The sequence below is a fragment of the Agelaius phoeniceus genome, chromosome 4 (genome assembly GCF_051311805.1).
Source record: "Agelaius phoeniceus isolate bAgePho1 chromosome 4, bAgePho1.hap1, whole genome shotgun sequence".
NCBI lineage: Eukaryota > Metazoa > Chordata > Aves > Passeriformes > Icteridae > Agelaius > Agelaius phoeniceus.
The window spans coordinates 23253868-23270888 of record NC_135268.1 but is presented as its reverse complement, the minus strand read 5'-3'; the positions used below and the strand labels follow the sequence as shown (position 1 = coordinate 23270888).

Sequence of the window (17021 nt, the reverse complement as noted above, 5' to 3'; positions counted from 1 at the left end):
ACTCCTTTCACCCTGAATAATTTCAGTTCAAGATTTGTACAGGATTCCTGAATTTTTTTAATACTCCAGGGAGGGCACGGTTTCAAAGCTGACCTGCGAAACGGGAACCTTCAGTCTATGTATTCTGGACACATTTCTGTGTACAGAAAAATCAGAAACTTCGGAGCACGCGCCTCCATCACCAGGACCACCGCTGAGAGCTCGAGCTGCTGTTGAGCAGAGCTGTCAGAGAGCAGTGGCTCCTTATGAATCCCAGGAGTGAGTAAGTTCTACTTGTCTGCTCTTTCTAAGTTGTTTAAACACACAACCATTTTTTAAAATCAAATTTAAAAGCCATTTCAAAATCAAATCTGTACTTGGGCAATTTGATTTGTAGGAAATGAAACAAAAGGCAGCCCAAATGGGGTCCTTTTCAATAAATCCTAGTTAGTAACTAGTGCAAATTATTAGTATTTTTCTCTCTAAGTTGAGAGTGAATTTTCATGGGATCAGACAAGCTGAATGCTTCAGTGACAAGCTCAGTGATGTGACTTCAACCTGTCAGTGCTGTGTCCTTTCATTGTGTGCCAGCAATACTGGGGCAGGCATGGAGGATGGAGTGATGAAAACTGAACCTTTATACAAACACAGCTAATGTGCTCAAATAATCAAAAAGCAACTATTTATACACCTGCACATGATGCTGACATGACATTCTCCCCCACACAGGTGACCTCACACAGGGATGAGCAGAGCCCAGGTGTGCACACACACTACAGGTGCTTGCTCACTCGTGCACACTCAGTCAACAAGTAAGGAAACTTTTGCACTTGATTTATTAACTTCCCCTCCCTTCCACTCACCTGATAAATTTAACAGCCAAGCCCAAATCTGCTATACAGCAGGTGCCATTCTTTTTCACCAGGATATTCTTACTCTTTAGGTCACGGTGGGCAATAGCAGGCTTGCCCTGAGTACTGAAGATCTCAGTGTGCAGGTGGCACAAGCCACTGACAGAGGAGTAAGCCAGTTTCAGCATGGCTTTTGTGTCCAAGGTAGTAGATTTTAGGTAATCATAAAGTGAGCCATTCTCGTGGTAGTCAGTGATAAGATACAGCTGGGTCCAAGATCCTGTACCTTTAATATCTGCAGCAATGAATCCTACAAAAAGAAAAAAAAGAGGTTATTTTCAAGTTAATACTTCTCATGGGTTTTTTTTGGACTGCTCAGAACTCTGGATTGTCATCCATTTCAGCAGGTTTGTTTTAATAGCATATTTAATTCTTTTCATCTTGCTTCCATGCAGCTGTGCCTCACCTCTAGCCTTTAATGTACTTTCAGAAGCCAGATACGGATACACCAGTGGCTGAAACAGACATGTTGTGTTTGGAATAACAACCCCTAAACCCCATCATTTTTTTAACTTTTATTTATGTTTCAGTAATCCTTTAAACAACTTTCCTTTGAAAAGCACTGGGTGGCTAATTGCAGAGCACAGAGGGAAACAAAGCACATCGGAAAGGACATCAGATAACAGCAAATACAAAATTGCTAATCTTAAAAACCTGTTCACCATCAAATAATTCTCTTTCACTTCACTCACCAAGAATATTTTCATGCCTCATCAGGACAGTCTGGTAGATTTCTGTTTCTCTGAACCAGCTGGCCTCCTCTGTAGTAAAGAACACTTTCACTGCTACCTTTTCGCCACGCCACTTTCCCATCCAGACTTCTCCATAGCGACCTTTTCCAATCTGCTTCACCATTTGAATCTGTTTTGCAATGGTCCTTTGAACCTGTGAAATGCCAAGGCAGATTTTACACCTTGCTCAGTGGAAATCTCTGCATTCACCTCCCTCCTCCTGTGTCTGCTTCCCACACAGCCAGCCCAGCAGAGAGTGGAATATGCAGCCATTGTGACATGGATTTCAGCAGCCCTCCACAGCTGCAGATGCTCCCTGTCTTCTCCAGGACACACTGCTGCTGAGGACATTCCCACCACTAAAAAGAAGCCTTTTTGTGCATACTCAAATATACTGTGGTCTACATCAGACAGTGTAAAGGAAACATTTGCCCCTGCACCTTGAATTTTTTTTTTTAATTTTTTTGTAGGATGTAGCACTTGGTGGAATTTTTTTTTGTTATTTTTGGAAAAGTTTGGACAGCAAACACTCCTGGTCACCTCAATGCAGTCCAAATTCTAAAGGGGTAGGTAACACATTTTGATTAATATAGGGATGTTTCTTACACTGCTGAGACACAAGGCTAGGGCTTACAAGAGTCAAAAGCCCATTAGAGCTCCAAAACTAGCAAAATTACAAAATTACCTTTTTTTTTCTTTTTTAGGATGATACTTCCTATCACCTTCCTTGAAATTGCCATGCCTAATTATTTCAAAATATATATTTGGTTAGGAACCTCCACCACTACTTACAGAGTTAAAACACATGTGCCTACATTGATTTAAATAATGATATTTACGTATTCATAAAAAGCAATTTCCCCCCCAAAATTTCCCCCCCAAAATATTTGAAAGAACATCTTTCCAGTGTCTGTGCCAGCTTTGTCAGTAGCTGTACTGTGAGCTAAGGCTAAAATCATGGGTATTGCAAGATCGATGTCCACAGCAGCATTGCAGAGATTCTCTTCACAAGGATGACAGACTGCTTCTACATTTAGCAAGCTTTTACAGCCACAAAAAATCTTGGACAAATGGAGACTTATAATCTCATCAGATTCGAGCATGTCTGCAGATCATGTCTTTCTAAAAGTTCACAAATAAAAATGTGAGTGGATGCTGCAACACAATTCACGGGGCTGACTCTGCCTCAGCTTAATACAACAGGAGATTTAAAATGTCACCCTCTTGTGCTACAGCACTGTCAGTTCAACCCACAGCTAATGAGGTTTTGTCTGGTAGGATTTGGTAAGATTTTAAAAGAATACTGCTGCCAATGCAATGAGATTTTCATCTGGCACAAGCAATTGGCAAAATCTGGACAAGTTCAAATTTGTGGCCTCCTGCTCTGTTTTGCCACCATCCAGATACAAACCTCCAGTAGTTTATTGCAGCAAGTGAGTCTAACTGCTCTAACTGAATCCCTATGAAATCATGTTCATTTCATGAAATCAAAAATATTTTTGCAATCTTGGCTGACAGAAATGAGCGAAATTTCATTTTTTAAAATCATTTGCTTCCTTTGTTGTGCTTGGGAGGCCCAGTGGAAACCACCACTTTGGGAATGCCGGAGAGGACTACCATGAATGTGCCATGACTGCAGCATGAATGTATATCCAAAGACTAACTCAAAACCTATTAGGTCAGGTCTATCATCATTCTTTTTTTAAGTGAACCACCGGTTTTCATATTGAACAATTTTAAGAAGCAAAACATACTGTGGTATTTATGCAAAGCTATTTCAAATATCCCAGTTTTCTTCTTCTGTCATTTAAACAGAATTCCATTTTTCCAGCCCTGCACTGCTTTATTAGATGTTCAAGATGGTAGCTTCACTGCCATTATTTTTGATTAACATCAATGAAAGCCAACAATAGAGATTAGCCTTATTTTTTTAAATTGATTTATCTTTTATACTCTCATATAGTGATTGAACAATAGTTATATTACATTGGAATTTTGCTGTAACATTTTGTAATGTCATTTTAGCATTGTTGCTTTCTATTTTGCCCATTTTAAAAATGCATCCTGAACAATAACGTAGTTACATCAAATAACTTAATTTGTGTAAATATATGTAATGGCATCATAAAGTACATGCAATTACAATACTTAATGATGAAAAGTTCCTTATTAAATTACATTAAGAAAATGAAAAACACATTTCTGTTATGGGTTTTCAGGCGGCAGAATACTATGTGAAAGGCCTTAACCTGGTTTTGTCTTGCTAGAACTGGTCAAATGATTTCCTATGAACAATTTATTTTTTTTAAGGAATTCAGCTCCTTCTTGAATCATAAACCAATTATGATTTCTAAAACAAATAGGTCAATCAAAATTGTTGGCTGAACTGATTTCATAAGCATGCTGTATGATGTGCTCGTGTGAGTTATTTACACTGAGTGGGGCTGGGCGTTTCTTATTTCTTTTGAAATCTGTGTATTTTGCTGCTTGAGCTCTGTAAGCAGTCAGGTAAGGTTACATGACCTTTTCTTTCGTCTCCCTGAGTGGAAACAATCCAATTACCAACTATTTCTACTTTCCTGGCATTCAGCTAAATGTGTTCAGCTACTGCAGATGAAAATTTAGACAGACCAACCTTTTGTAAATTTAATATTTTGAACAGAGAATTCATACCTATGGCTCAGGTGGAGTCCCTTGAAAAGCAAAGTTCATTGGAAGGGAAATTATGAAAAAAAATGTGTGAGAAGGTAGAGACCAAATTGTAGTTCAGCAATCTCTTCAGACAGACCATTTTGCAGCATTTGACTTGCAGCAAACTCTTCTGTCAGAGGTACAGATGGGTCAGGAGAAAGAACACTTGCTGAATGTCACCATACTGACAAATTCTCGGCTAATACTTGTTTTGGGTATAATATTTGTACCCATTAGAATAAATGTTCTACACAGAAGAAAAACATTTCTGGTTAGCATAAGGTGACATTTCGCATTAAATTTGCATCTTACTTTCCTGAAATTATAACCCTGGATGTTTCAGTCTTTGCACAAGAAACAAGGTTAAAATAAGCTCTTGCACAATAAAAACCAGAGCATTACTGCCAGGCACCTTCTATACACTTGCTTCAGGCATGGGCTCAGAGGCATCACTCTGTGCATTGCCGGTGAGCTCACAGTGGTTGTAGCTGTCTGGGAAATGCAGCAAACATCTACTGCCAAGTGCAAGACCCATTTTCTCCTCTTCCACCCAAAAATCACTACTTAAACAGTGAAAAAACAACTGCATAGGAATTTTGTAAGCAAGGGGGAGATGGGGGAGAAAAAGTTCCTGGAGGAAAAACACTTGGTCCAGTGGCTGCAGAGTCTCCAAGCTTGAGAGGAGGGCCTGACAGAAGACTGGAGGGTTTCTGCCTCCTGGAGCAGTGGCACAGCTCTGAGGGGTGCTGAGCAATGTCCCAGCTGGGATGTCACCTCTGCCATTACAGCAGCTCGAGGTGGTTTTCATCCACTGCAAGAGCAGACCTGGGGACAGCACTGAGACCACAGATCCCTGCTTCAAACTGCTCACTGGGACAGAGGATAGCATAAAGAACAAGCAAAAATAACCAGCACTGCTCCAGCTTTTTTGGGATCCTGGGATGAAGGACTGAGCCATGCACTGCTGTGAGGTGTCCCAGGGCACCTGCTACCCACGTGGGCTGCTGGAAACACATATTCTCAGAGAAGTACAACCAAGTTCCTTGTATTTGCTCTAAATTATTACATTTTTATGTCATTGGAACAAGTGAAGACGAAGACCTTGATGTGGCAGGTATTATGCAAAAAAAAAAAAAAGGAACACCAAAAAGCAAAACAACCAAACCCCAAAGCAAAAAAAGGAAGAATCCTCACAATTAAATCAATTGGAAACTCATTAGCAATGGTCCTAAAGTGCACACAAGATGTGTGTGCCCTTTCCGTTGCCCAGAAAATCTCAAATTAGTGAACCAAAACCACTACAGGGTGCTAGAAGGACATTGGCATGGCATGGGATAGGACAGAGCCTGTTGCTTCATTTTTAAGGAAATATAAAACTTCCCATTTAATGTCTTCTTTAGGGTGTTTAAAAAATAGGTGTGGACAAAAACCAGCCAGACAGTACATGGTACTTGGAAGCTGGACAACATCTGCAGTAGTAGCATCAATACAAACTAATAGGTTTGGAAGACAGGAGGGACATATCCACTCTGAAAAATGAAAATGAAATCTTCCAATTTCCCAGAGGCACTTATTTTAAATAAGTAACCTAGCTTTTTAACCAATTCTTTTCTACCAGTGATGATCCCCAGAAACAAAACCCCCTGGTGAACAGAACTATATTGCCACAGATAGTTCTGCCTTTTCAGCAGGTTTAGCAATCCTGGAGTCCGTTCAGAAATAATCACAAACTCCATCCCATTAACTTTTGAGATTGCCATACTACGAGGAAAAAAAAATCCCCCTTGACTTCTGAATGCAAAGTGAAGCCTACAAATAAAAAGGTTCCAAGTCTGACAAGTTACAGTTCCCTTTAAAAAAAGGTGATGGGGCAGTGTTTGAAATCCTACTGTGTGTTGCACATGCAAAGGAAGAAAACAAGATTAGTGGGCCAGGTGCTGTCCTGTACACTGGAGTGTAAAAGAACCAAACATGATCTACTTCCATGAGTTGTCTTAGCCTGTACTTACCCTATGGTATCTAAAATAAGAAATTAAATGAGGCAGAAAAATAACTCTAACCTTTTTTGGCTTACTTAATTCACATGAAAAAAGTCCCCTGCTTCTAAAGCAGCTGTTCTCCAGTCTAACTCCTTGTCATTTCTGGTAGAGGAAAAAAAAACCAAACAAAACAAAAAAAACCAAAATAAAAAAAAAACTAAAACAAAACTGAGGGCATGTAAATCTATTTTTTGCCTCTTCTCCCTCTTTGAAATGTACAGTAAAATAGTATTGCTTCCTTACCAGGAGAGGGAGCCCGGATCCGCTCCCTGAGCTCTGGGACTGCTCGATCAAATCCTTCAGGGACTCTCCAGGGGGAATGTAGGTCTCATCCTGCTCCAGCCCGATGCTGTAGTGGGGCCTCGTCTCCTGGCGCTTGTATCTGACGTTTTACACGAAAACAAAATGAGTTTTGAATACAATGAACACATGTGCAATGAATAATGCACATGCCCTTCACATTTCCTTCATTTACAGACTAACAGATTTCTCTTCTTCCCTGAGGAATACACTGGACTCGCTGGCCAAAATTTTTTATTTTATTTTTAGCAACTGTTTACATCATCAAAATTCTAAGTATAACACTCACAAGGCCATGCAGTCTGGGGTAAATCTGCAAAGCAACCAAATGTGTTCCTTTCAGAAACTTAAATATGTCTAAAACACTGACCAAGTAAGTAACTTTATTTTATTGTCTGCAGTGCATTTCTAGGAGCCAGAGGAGGTAAGGTCATGGAATCTGGGAATATGTAAAAAACATGTCAAATTCTTAAAATGTAATTATGTAGAGTATGATAACACTCTAGACATATTTACTGACATTCCTGTATTGTCTTCTTTTTTTATGATCAGCTCCTCATCACATAAACAAATTTAGAAGTCTTAGATATCCTTCCCTTACAAAAATTTTCCTATAAATTTGTCCTTTGGCCTTCTCAGTAAAGAATAATCTGTGCTTCTACCTGAATGGCTTTTAAGGATGTTGAGTGAAAGATTCTGTATGAAATCCATCACATAGGTATACCTGTGAATAGCATTAATAAAATACACTTTTTTTTTCTCATGATAAAATTACAGTTTCCCATTTCTTTTCTTTGAGGTCCTCTTCTGTTTTTTGTTTTTTTTTTTTTTTTAATTTCCATAATCTATAAAAAGATAAATTTTGGAAGGCAATAAACAAGCTGCCAAAATATTCCTTATTTACCTGAAGTAGCAGAATATGATGATAAGCACCAGAAGGATGCTGCAAACAGTCACTGAGATCAGCAGGGCCTTGTGGTGAATGTTTCCTTCAGCAAAGTCTGGGGTCAAAAAATGAGAAAGGTGGAAAATTTAGAAAGGGAGATGGTATGAAGTCAATGTGAGAAATGCATTGAGCACAGGATCATTTCCACTCTTTCCTTGTAATTCCTGCACAGGATACCCCTGGATTCCCCAGGCATTTTGTGGGCTTCCTCTTTGACCCTCACTGACCAGGACAGAACTGACACTTCCAGTGTCAAAAAAACCTATTTGTTTTCTCAGTCCTCACTCAGGCAAAACATTGCCTTGATTTGCAATTCCCTGTTTGTCTCTGAATGGAAAATCAATCAAGACCTGTAGCTCTGGGTCTTAACCTGAGTGATTAGCCAGGAAATGCAAAAACCACTGCCTTTTTTAAGCACTCAGATTAAGCAGCATCCTAATGAGTAACTAGAAAAACCAAACCAAACCAAACCAAACCACCCACCAAACTGCATTTATTCTACAAGGCAAGACACAACAGACCATTCAACCTCCAACAAGGCAGGCCATGAGAGGCCTTGAAAGCATAGTATTTCCATCATTACAGAACAATTTGTTTCTTAGGTCCCATTTTAAACGTTTGAGCAAGAATTTTCTTCTCCATCTGCTCTAAAGCAGCCCTGTGTGCCAGCAAGTCCTTCCTATGCTGGTGGGCAAAACTATCCTTCCAGTGGCTTTTCTGAAAAACACTTTGAAAAGAAAATGTGTCAAGTGACTTGTAGAAAATGCTGTTGCATAAAAACTATTAAAATGTTTCAGTCAACCTTTGTATAGGAGATTGTATTCTCCTTTAAAGTATAACATTAATCTCCAAATTTGAATTCTCAGCTCAGGCAAGCGAGTCTGACCTTCATGCATGCTTCTCTGCTGAAAAACAAAGACATCCAGCTCTATTCTTTTTTAACCTCCCCTGCCACTCAAACTCTCAAAATTATAGTATTTCAGCCTGTACGTACACAACCCACATTTCCAATAACAAATGGGATAATGCAAATGAGGGCCATGTTTTCTGAAGCTCTTCCAGCCTTGCTGTCTTGCATCCTTCACTCCAAAGCCTGACACATCAGAGAATGCAAGAAATCCATCCTTATTGACTGGTCCTGGAACGACGTTATTACGTTTCAGATTTACAAGGGTAATGAGACCAGGAGATTCCTAAGGGACTCTTAGTTTACTCTCAGACTCTTTTATTTTCAAGATCCAGTTTCTCCTTCTTTCTTTTGCTCCCAAACAATTTCTTTCCTTCCCCTTTCCACTACAAACAGAGATTACCTACCAAGACACCTCCTGATCACACTGGTCATGTTTTAACCTGCCATTGCCTGCTCTGGGAGCCCGGACAATGTAAACATTCAGGACATGGCTGATGCCTTTGAAAGGGGACACTGACACGATGTCTATCAGGAAAACCCTTGAGCCCATCCTTCTGCCTGCCACAGCAGATTTATTCCTGGCCTGCCACTCCAAGTGGGCTGTGGGTCGAAACCGAGAGCCCACCAGGGAACCCAGAGCTCTCGTGAAGGCAATGGCAGCTCGGCAGGGCTGAGGGCTCTGGTTTGTGCTGTGTGAGCAGCCTGTGTCAGCACCACTTCCCTCTAAAATGTGTGGGTTGTAACAGTTTCAGATGTCACAGCCCATCAGATGAATAAGCAGAGCACAGAGACCATAAAGCGGCATTCCATACGTGGGAGAAACCCGGATAACCACCCACAGCAAGAGTTCTCCCACTTCACAGAGTATGACAGGATGGAAGCTGAGCTTCTGTGCTTAGCAGTAATGCAAGCTGATGTCAGCTTTCACAGAGGGAAAAATTAAGATCTTAGACTTGTGCCTGCTAGATGTTAAGGCCATGGAAATCTGTGCATTTTTGCAGACACGTATTGCCTGTGAAGTTGTTCACGCTGTCTGGGCCTGTACGAGAATGTACATTTGGAGAGGAATGACAAACATGCTGCAATCTTGAATCAAATTCCCACAATTTTTAGGGTTTAAGTGATCCAAACCTTATGCTCAATGTTTCTAATGGGCTTCTGCCACTCAGAATAGTAAGTAAATGCAGGTTACTTTTCCCAGAGGCCAGAAGGCATTTTGGAAGTGCTGTGCAGCTCTCAGATGAACTTCAGGCTCCAACACTACAAAATTCTTTGGGTACCCCAATGCAATTATGTGAAGCAAGTGTCAGGAAAGCATGAAAGACACAAAGGAACATGTCCTGATCTCCTTGCTGGGAGCAGGAAACAAGACTTTGACCAGATGCAGAGCTGACCCTCTTGTGGTGGGTGGTGTCTGCATACCACCAGTGGCACAGCTTTAGCAGTGGTTCACTGTGCACAGCTTGCAACTGGCTCTCTCAGGAGGGGACAGAAAGTTCCATATGCCTTTCTATTTATTTGGCTATTTGAAAGGCAATACTGGTGGCAAGTGAGCTGCTGTTCCACCTTTCAAACACTTCCTGTGTTTTTAAAGCATTTGGGCAGGATTTCATTTGCTGCCTAACTGGAGGACTTCATAAACCTGCTGGTGTGTGTGTGGACAACACAAGATTAAATGCAAGCCCCCATCCTCACACCAGCAATGTCTGTTTGTTCTGCTGCACTGAGCCAGGCTGGATTTCTTCTCCTGCTCTTCCAGCCCAGGCTGTTCCCCACAGGGCAGCAGGACAAACCTCCCTTTCCCTGCACTATCTGATCAGGAGGAGGGATGGGGCAGCTCAGCTGTGAGTCTGCCTAGGGACTTGCTTGTGGGCTCTCTGGTGAACACTGTGGTGGGTCCTGGTCAGTGCCAGTTTATGTGATGGAGGTACTCTGTCCTTTAAGAAGTCCAGTGCTGTGTTTTTTACTGCTGTGTCACTTTTACTACTGTGCCCCCTTGCAAGGGGCCAAGCAGCAGGGCTATGAGAATGAGCAGCAGCTTCCACGAAGGCAGCAGTGAGCGATTACCAGGAGCAGGTTGTGGGAAGTGCAAAACAAACACACGGCACGTTTGGGAAGCTTCTTCACATACCCTGGCTGGCTGATAAGAGTGCAGCCCAGGAAACAGCACATTAACAGCTCCATATTGTAGGAAAACAGTGGTGCAGGCTGGTGACAGCAGGGAGCTCGGTGAGACCAAGCTGCCTCTCTGTTTTTCTCCTGCAATTTCCCCCTCCTCCACCACTCGTTTCACTCGCTGGCATCAGCGGGGCCATGCTGAGGAGTGCATTGAAAATGCCACCCAGAAGGTTCAGAAGTCAGCATATCAAAGGGAGAGGAGGTTCTCTTCCCACCCAGGTCCCTCCAGCTCAGAATGTTACAGCTATCCAAGTAAAAATGGCAGTGAAATCCGAGGCGTGGAGACTGTGTGCACACATCAAACCCCATCATTCCTCCAATCATTCCCTTGCCCATTCATCACTGGCTATACAGGCAGGGAGCCAGACATGGTGGCACCACCACTTCTGCTTATATAGGCTCTAAATCAGTAAAGACATATTTCTCCTTTTGACTGGTCTCAGCCTGTGCTTTTGCTGGGATTTCCAGGAATATCTTTTATTGTTTAAAGCAGAGGTGTTATATCAGACCCAATTATGACTTTCATTTCCTTAATAAGACAGACGTATAGCTGGCACAAGGGTTTAATGGTTTCTCTGGGATATTTTAGCCTGCTAGTTCTGTACCAAGATGAGCTCAAAACTTAGGCTTAGCTGTTGTTTCTTCCATCTTAGTTAAAAAGTCTTGCTTTGACCGGTGTTAATTTTTCTAGCTCTCACTTTCATGTATGTGGTCCTCCTTTCTTTCCAGGGGGGAGAGGAGAAGGATAGGGTGTGGCATAAATCTTGCCTTGCAGCACATGCCAGGCCTGGAAAAGCACTTAGAGAGCACAAGTCACTTGCCTTTGTAGCTGTTACCTTGGTGCATAGGTCAGTTTTGAGTTCAACAGCCTCTGACCTGCAGCTGCATGCTCTCCCTAGACTTTGCTTCCCATGAGGTATCACCTCAGATGTGAGTTCATCAGAAGCCAAATTTCTGTTTGTTTTTTAGATGCTGTGGAGCATGTGTATCTTTGATGGAACCCTGAAGGCCAGAAGGTTATTCCAAGAAGCTTGTTTTTAACTTCACCTCTCTTTCTCTGTACTTACAACTCTTGTTAAAATTGATATACAATTCTAACATTACTCAGACAATCACAGCCTAATCTAAATGCTTCCAATAGAAACAATGATCACAGCCACAGTACTGGGCACTGGCAGTAACATGTATTTGTACACAGTATTTGTACCTATTTGCAGTGAGGGTTTGTGGTTCAAACTATGGCTTTTTATTCTGACATTTCATACTAGGATACATCAGCAACAAATTAAAACAGGCCTGGCACCACTGAGAATGACATATTAACCTAAGGCTTTAATAAAGGTGGTGACTTCAGCCCTGTTCAGCCACATTTATTCAAGCAGTTCCTGAAATGCATTTCTACAAAACACTGTCAGGATGCTGGTAGTGTGAGATCTTATTTAAAAAAATAAAAATCTTTTGAGTGTGTTGAGTGACCACATCACCTTTTGTCTGCCATATTAAAATAGTCAGCTTTGCAACACAGAACAGCTAGAACCCTGCTCCAGCTCGCTGAAATTTTTCTTTTAAAAAAAATTCACTCTGCCACCATGGTTCTCAAGTGGTACTTTATTTACCCTATATAGACACAGGACAAGCCCAACATCAATCCAAACACCTTCTGCCACTACCAAAAGCTTGGTTCATTGCTTTCTTTGTAAGTAGCAGATAGCATTGCCAAGTAACTAAAATCTTAATGGATGGATGTCTAGCATTAGGCTCTGATTCAGTATTTTTGAGTAGTCCTAATGTAGAATAAACTCAGCCAGTAGCAAGAAGAAATCATGGCAGTGTTTTCCAAACTGATATTTAATGAAAGCCTAAGTAAGTGTCAACAAATATTGACTGCTTTTTGGAGCTCTTCTCTCAATCCAAAGAACTTTTTAAAATTAAATAAACCAACAAAGTAGTACATAACTCTTCTGCTGAAAGTCAGAATTTTATGAGGTTTCACTGCCTTAATGCCTTGCTAGTAAACAGTGAAGTATTTACATACTACTCTCCAAAGGCCTGACTCTGCAGCCCATCTGTGCAGAATTTCACAGGCCTGAAGGGAACAGCTCACATGAGTGAAGGCTTTCTCTGAGCATGCATTCGTGCAAGTATCTGCTTTTGGTGAAATTAAGAGTGCATCTGTGCACCGATCTGGATCTTCAACGCAGAACACCACAATTATAAATTCTTCTGCAAGCCTGAACTGACTTGATGCTGACTACCACAATTCCTGCTGATGCCAAGAGTTTATTATGGATGAATTTACACTTACTTAGGAATACACTTGTATAAAATTTATAGAAGACAAAAATAGTTTTACCAGCTTTCCGAAAGTGATGTTTAAACAAAAAAAAGTGCTAAAACCTTGCCTCAGCATCTACTAAGTTAATACATGCCCATTTGCTCTCAAATAATTTTTTTTTAAAAACTTGTGTGAGTTCTTACTCTACATTTTTTTTTCAGCTACATTGTTCACATAATAAATACACTTTAGTGAGTCATTATTGTCTCAGTGCTGGATGATCAGGTCTTGCAAATAAGAAAAACTTACAGACTTGTATCAACTCGAACTGACCAATTTGTGTGTGGAGTTATGAATGAAAGCAATGTATGTTACAGGGACTGGAGAGAGGATTCCATTTTATTATCAGGCTAAAGAAATACACAGCAAGAGTCATCCTCTGCCTTGACCAGCCTAGGTCCTTGAGATGATCTCTGACAGCTCAGCAGGTGCATGCTAGGACAGCATTGTGCAACTCTAATGCATCTCGTGTTCACTGCATGTGTGCAGCGGAAGCTACAGCAAGCATCAGCACCACTCCACACACAACCTACAGGAGTGGAGAAATACTGTTTAATGCCATTTATCTCTCTAATCACATGCTTTGTGGATAGGGGTGCTTCATTCTGTGCTCTATTTTTTCGCTAAGGCACAAGGACCAACAGCAGGAAAAGATCAGCTCAGGACCGGATTTTGTTCCCTTACCTCGATTCTTCAGTGGTGGCAGTGTAGGGTGAAGATGTCTATTACAGTAATCTTGGCCTGTGCAACATTCAATAGATCTTCTTTGGTGTGGAATAGGAGTGTCCTGCAACAAGCAATTTAGATGGAAAGCAAGTCATTACCTGTGTTGTAAATATACACGGTCATTCTGGCACTTGAAAGATGTGCTTGCTAGCTGGACTGCAATCTACTTCAAATTCCTAGGATGTGTGGAGTAAGGATTTCTGCCAACCAGTGTATCCAGCAATATTTCATCCAGGTAATTAAGACATTAATTCACTCCAAAATTACTCCTGTCAGTGCCTTAATGCTGCAGAAGGGACTGACTTTCTCTAATGGTGCAAGTCAGAAGTGTGAAAGTCACATACATCCATCAGTTAGACCAAAAATTAGTTAATATGGGTATCCAAGACAGGTTAGCCAGGATAATACAGGAATTGCTGCATGGACTAATTTAGCTGCAGCTTCTGGTCTTGTGGGAAGCTGGATAAAATATCTCCCATTAGCTATAATGATGAAACCATTCCTGTACTCATCTAAAACCATTTAAGGTTAATGTGAGGCAAGGCAACCACCTTAGAACCACCTTGCTCCATTTTCCACACCCCTTCCATTCTTGCAGTGATACTTGTTTTCCATCAGGTGATCACTGTACTTGAAGGGATATCTGGCACCAAAAATCCCAAACCAATGTGCAGCTGCATCTAAGACATAGATGTTGCTGCAGTTCATCAAATAATATCCTAACTAACTTTAGCTAGCATGGAGATTTGAGGAGTTCAGACTGCAATTCTCTAAATCCAAACTTCCTCTGAATGGGAACGCTACTAGTAGCAGCAGTGACAAAACCAAAAACATGATGAGTTATTATTAGGAGGATCTATAGTATCATCTTTTGTGGATACAAATGCACTCCCCTCAGTAATCAATGCAGATCAGCTATCTGCCAAAGGAACAGAAGTGTAAAAACAGGGGGATACAGCAATGTCTGTTGACTGCACTTTAATAGAAAACTATCAAAAATTCAAGTGACAGTGTGGCAGAAAATGCTTCCTCACCCGACACTGGAAGTCTGAGCCCTCTAATCCAAGACATCCCTTGGTGACCAAATGTCCACCGGACTCATCCTCTTCTATTATGGTGAAGCAGTAGCCATCAGTGCTGTGGATTGGAAAGAATGAATCAGGAAAAGGCACTGAAATGTGAAAAGTGGAAAATGTGCTATTGAATATTGTCTTAAACTTTGCTCCTTGCCAGGCAAATCTGCCATTCACAAATGGACACACCAGGGCTGCTGCGGAGCAGCTCCTGCACACACAAAGGAGGCTCTGCCTCAGAGCTGTGCACTTACCTTTGCAATATTTCACACCTAAAGCCCACTAACAAGCACCCCAGCTCTCTGCCTGTGGTCATTAGTGTGTTAGACTTTGGAAACCTGTACAGTGCAAGCTTCAGTGCTGCACAGCCTCTGCCCTGAGTGCAGGAACAAGGCACCGACGCTTGCACCACGGTACAGACCTGAAGAAGCAAACACTTCTGAGATGATAAACATAAAATATTACCAAAACTGATTTGTGATTCCTGTTTTAACCATATTATGAACTGCAACACTCCTGTGTATGAGTCCTTGAGTTATCATCAACACCCTTCACAGATGTTTACTTGGGTTATAAGCCTGAAGTGATCCATAATGCTTCCGTTTACAGGAAGGTGCACCAGGGAGGGCAAGTACACTAACAGATGGCTCGATGGGGCTGGTGATAAATGTCCTTCCTTGATGAAGGTCAAATGCCTGAATGTTATGGAAAGAGGGAGTGGAGGGCATGGAAAGGGTGGCTGCATTTTACTGAGACTGCTGTACCTTAAGTTCTCAGCACTCTGATGGGGATACGTAACGCGTAAGAAACAAAAACTGATGGACTTGCAGGAAGAAGATCCAAAAATAAAGAAAAAACTCTTTAATATAAGACATTTAAGTCACAGAAAAATAAAATATTCTGTTATTTGCTCAGGAAAATAGCACTGGCTATTATGTGCAATGAGTATTTTTCAGAAGAGAAGAAACAAACTCAGTTAAAACAAGGAAATAAAAAGAAAAAAAGATTAGAAAACTTAAATACAGTAAAATTCCAGATGATTTGCTCCTTACTTGAATGAAACAAGAGTCTAAAGAGCACCAGCAGCAAAGGCAATGAAGATGTAGGAAACAAGAGCCACAGTTACACATTTAAGAGACAAACACAATTTGTAAGTATTAGCTACACAACCAAGAGATGCTGCAGAGGATCACGTCAAACATTTTCTGTGGCATATTTTTATATTAGTGGGGCAGGGTCTAGCCATGGTAAGCTTATTACTTCAAATAATAATATATCATGACTTCTGGATCTGAAAAGTAACCAATTGCACATTACAAATTACTTTCTCAGGGAAGCCAGCAATGACTTCTACCCTTCTTTACATTGTACATAGGAGTGAGGCAAAGGAGACAGCAACCCTTCTGGGCAACAGCCACCTTGATGTCATTGCTTGAGCTGAAAAGATAGGAACAATAGGATTGCCAAGAGAGACTGTAAGGAATCCATTAGAGAGGAATATTATATTAGATTAGATTTTATTTGTTTGCATGGAGCCTTTGATTCAAAATAATGAGTAAGTTTAACCCAGGGGACAGAGCAACAAAACAATAAATTGCTATCAAGTGAAACACAAAAATGGACTCTACAGCTAACAGCAAAAAACTCAAAACTCTTGGTTCATCAAAGAAAAGCAGGGGAAGGAAAAGTCAAATTGTTTGCAAAAGGGAGAAAAAGAAACAGAAAGTCAGCCATTTCAATTCTATTTTTCTGACTTGTGCTAAGGGACTCTGATTCTTCGCTCACTTATGAAAATTGAAGTCAAGCTCCTCATGCGCTTCAGTCCCTCTAAAAATGTTACTCCAAATTTAAAAAGAAAACCTTAGATTGAGTAGAGCAAAGCAAAGAAGTTTTAAAGCTCCAACAATAAGTCTAAACCATGCTCTTTACAGATGTTAGGGTAATGAAGGAGAAGTGAGAGAAAAAAATAACATCGATGAGGAGAATAAACACTGCTACTGCTTGTTTCTACCTGTAAGAAAAAAAAAAAACAAACCAAAAAATACTAACAACAAAAAGTTTTCATGCAATGTAAGAACTCATTATCTTTTTGAGAATTTCTGAGGTCCTTGGGTGAGAGGGAGAAGGGACCCTTCTGAAAAGAAAAAAGGATCTCCTACCTGCTTCCCCCCTCACCCCAACCTGTTCTCCTGGTTCACAGGA

General features: G+C 40.9%; 1 protein-coding gene across 5 annotated transcripts in view; it reads right to left on the bottom strand.

The window, feature by feature from the left end:
* BMPR1B (bone morphogenetic protein receptor type 1B) overlaps window positions 1–17021 on the bottom strand; it is a 233619-nt gene that overhangs the window by 7459 nt on the left and 209139 nt on the right. For all 5 annotated transcript variants that reach the window (XM_077177086.1, XM_077177087.1, XM_077177088.1 and 2 more), the window contains 6 exons: window positions 14781–14883; window positions 13705–13807; window positions 7556–7652; window positions 6595–6733; window positions 1583–1775; window positions 843–1140 (listed from right to left, as the gene is read on the bottom strand). In XM_077177086.1, coding sequence (XP_077033201.1) covers window positions 843–1140; window positions 1583–1775; window positions 6595–6733; window positions 7556–7652; window positions 13705–13807; window positions 14781–14883 — 933 coding nt within the window. The remainder of the gene's footprint in view (window positions 1–842; window positions 1141–1582; window positions 1776–6594; window positions 6734–7555; window positions 7653–13704; window positions 13808–14780; window positions 14884–17021) is intronic.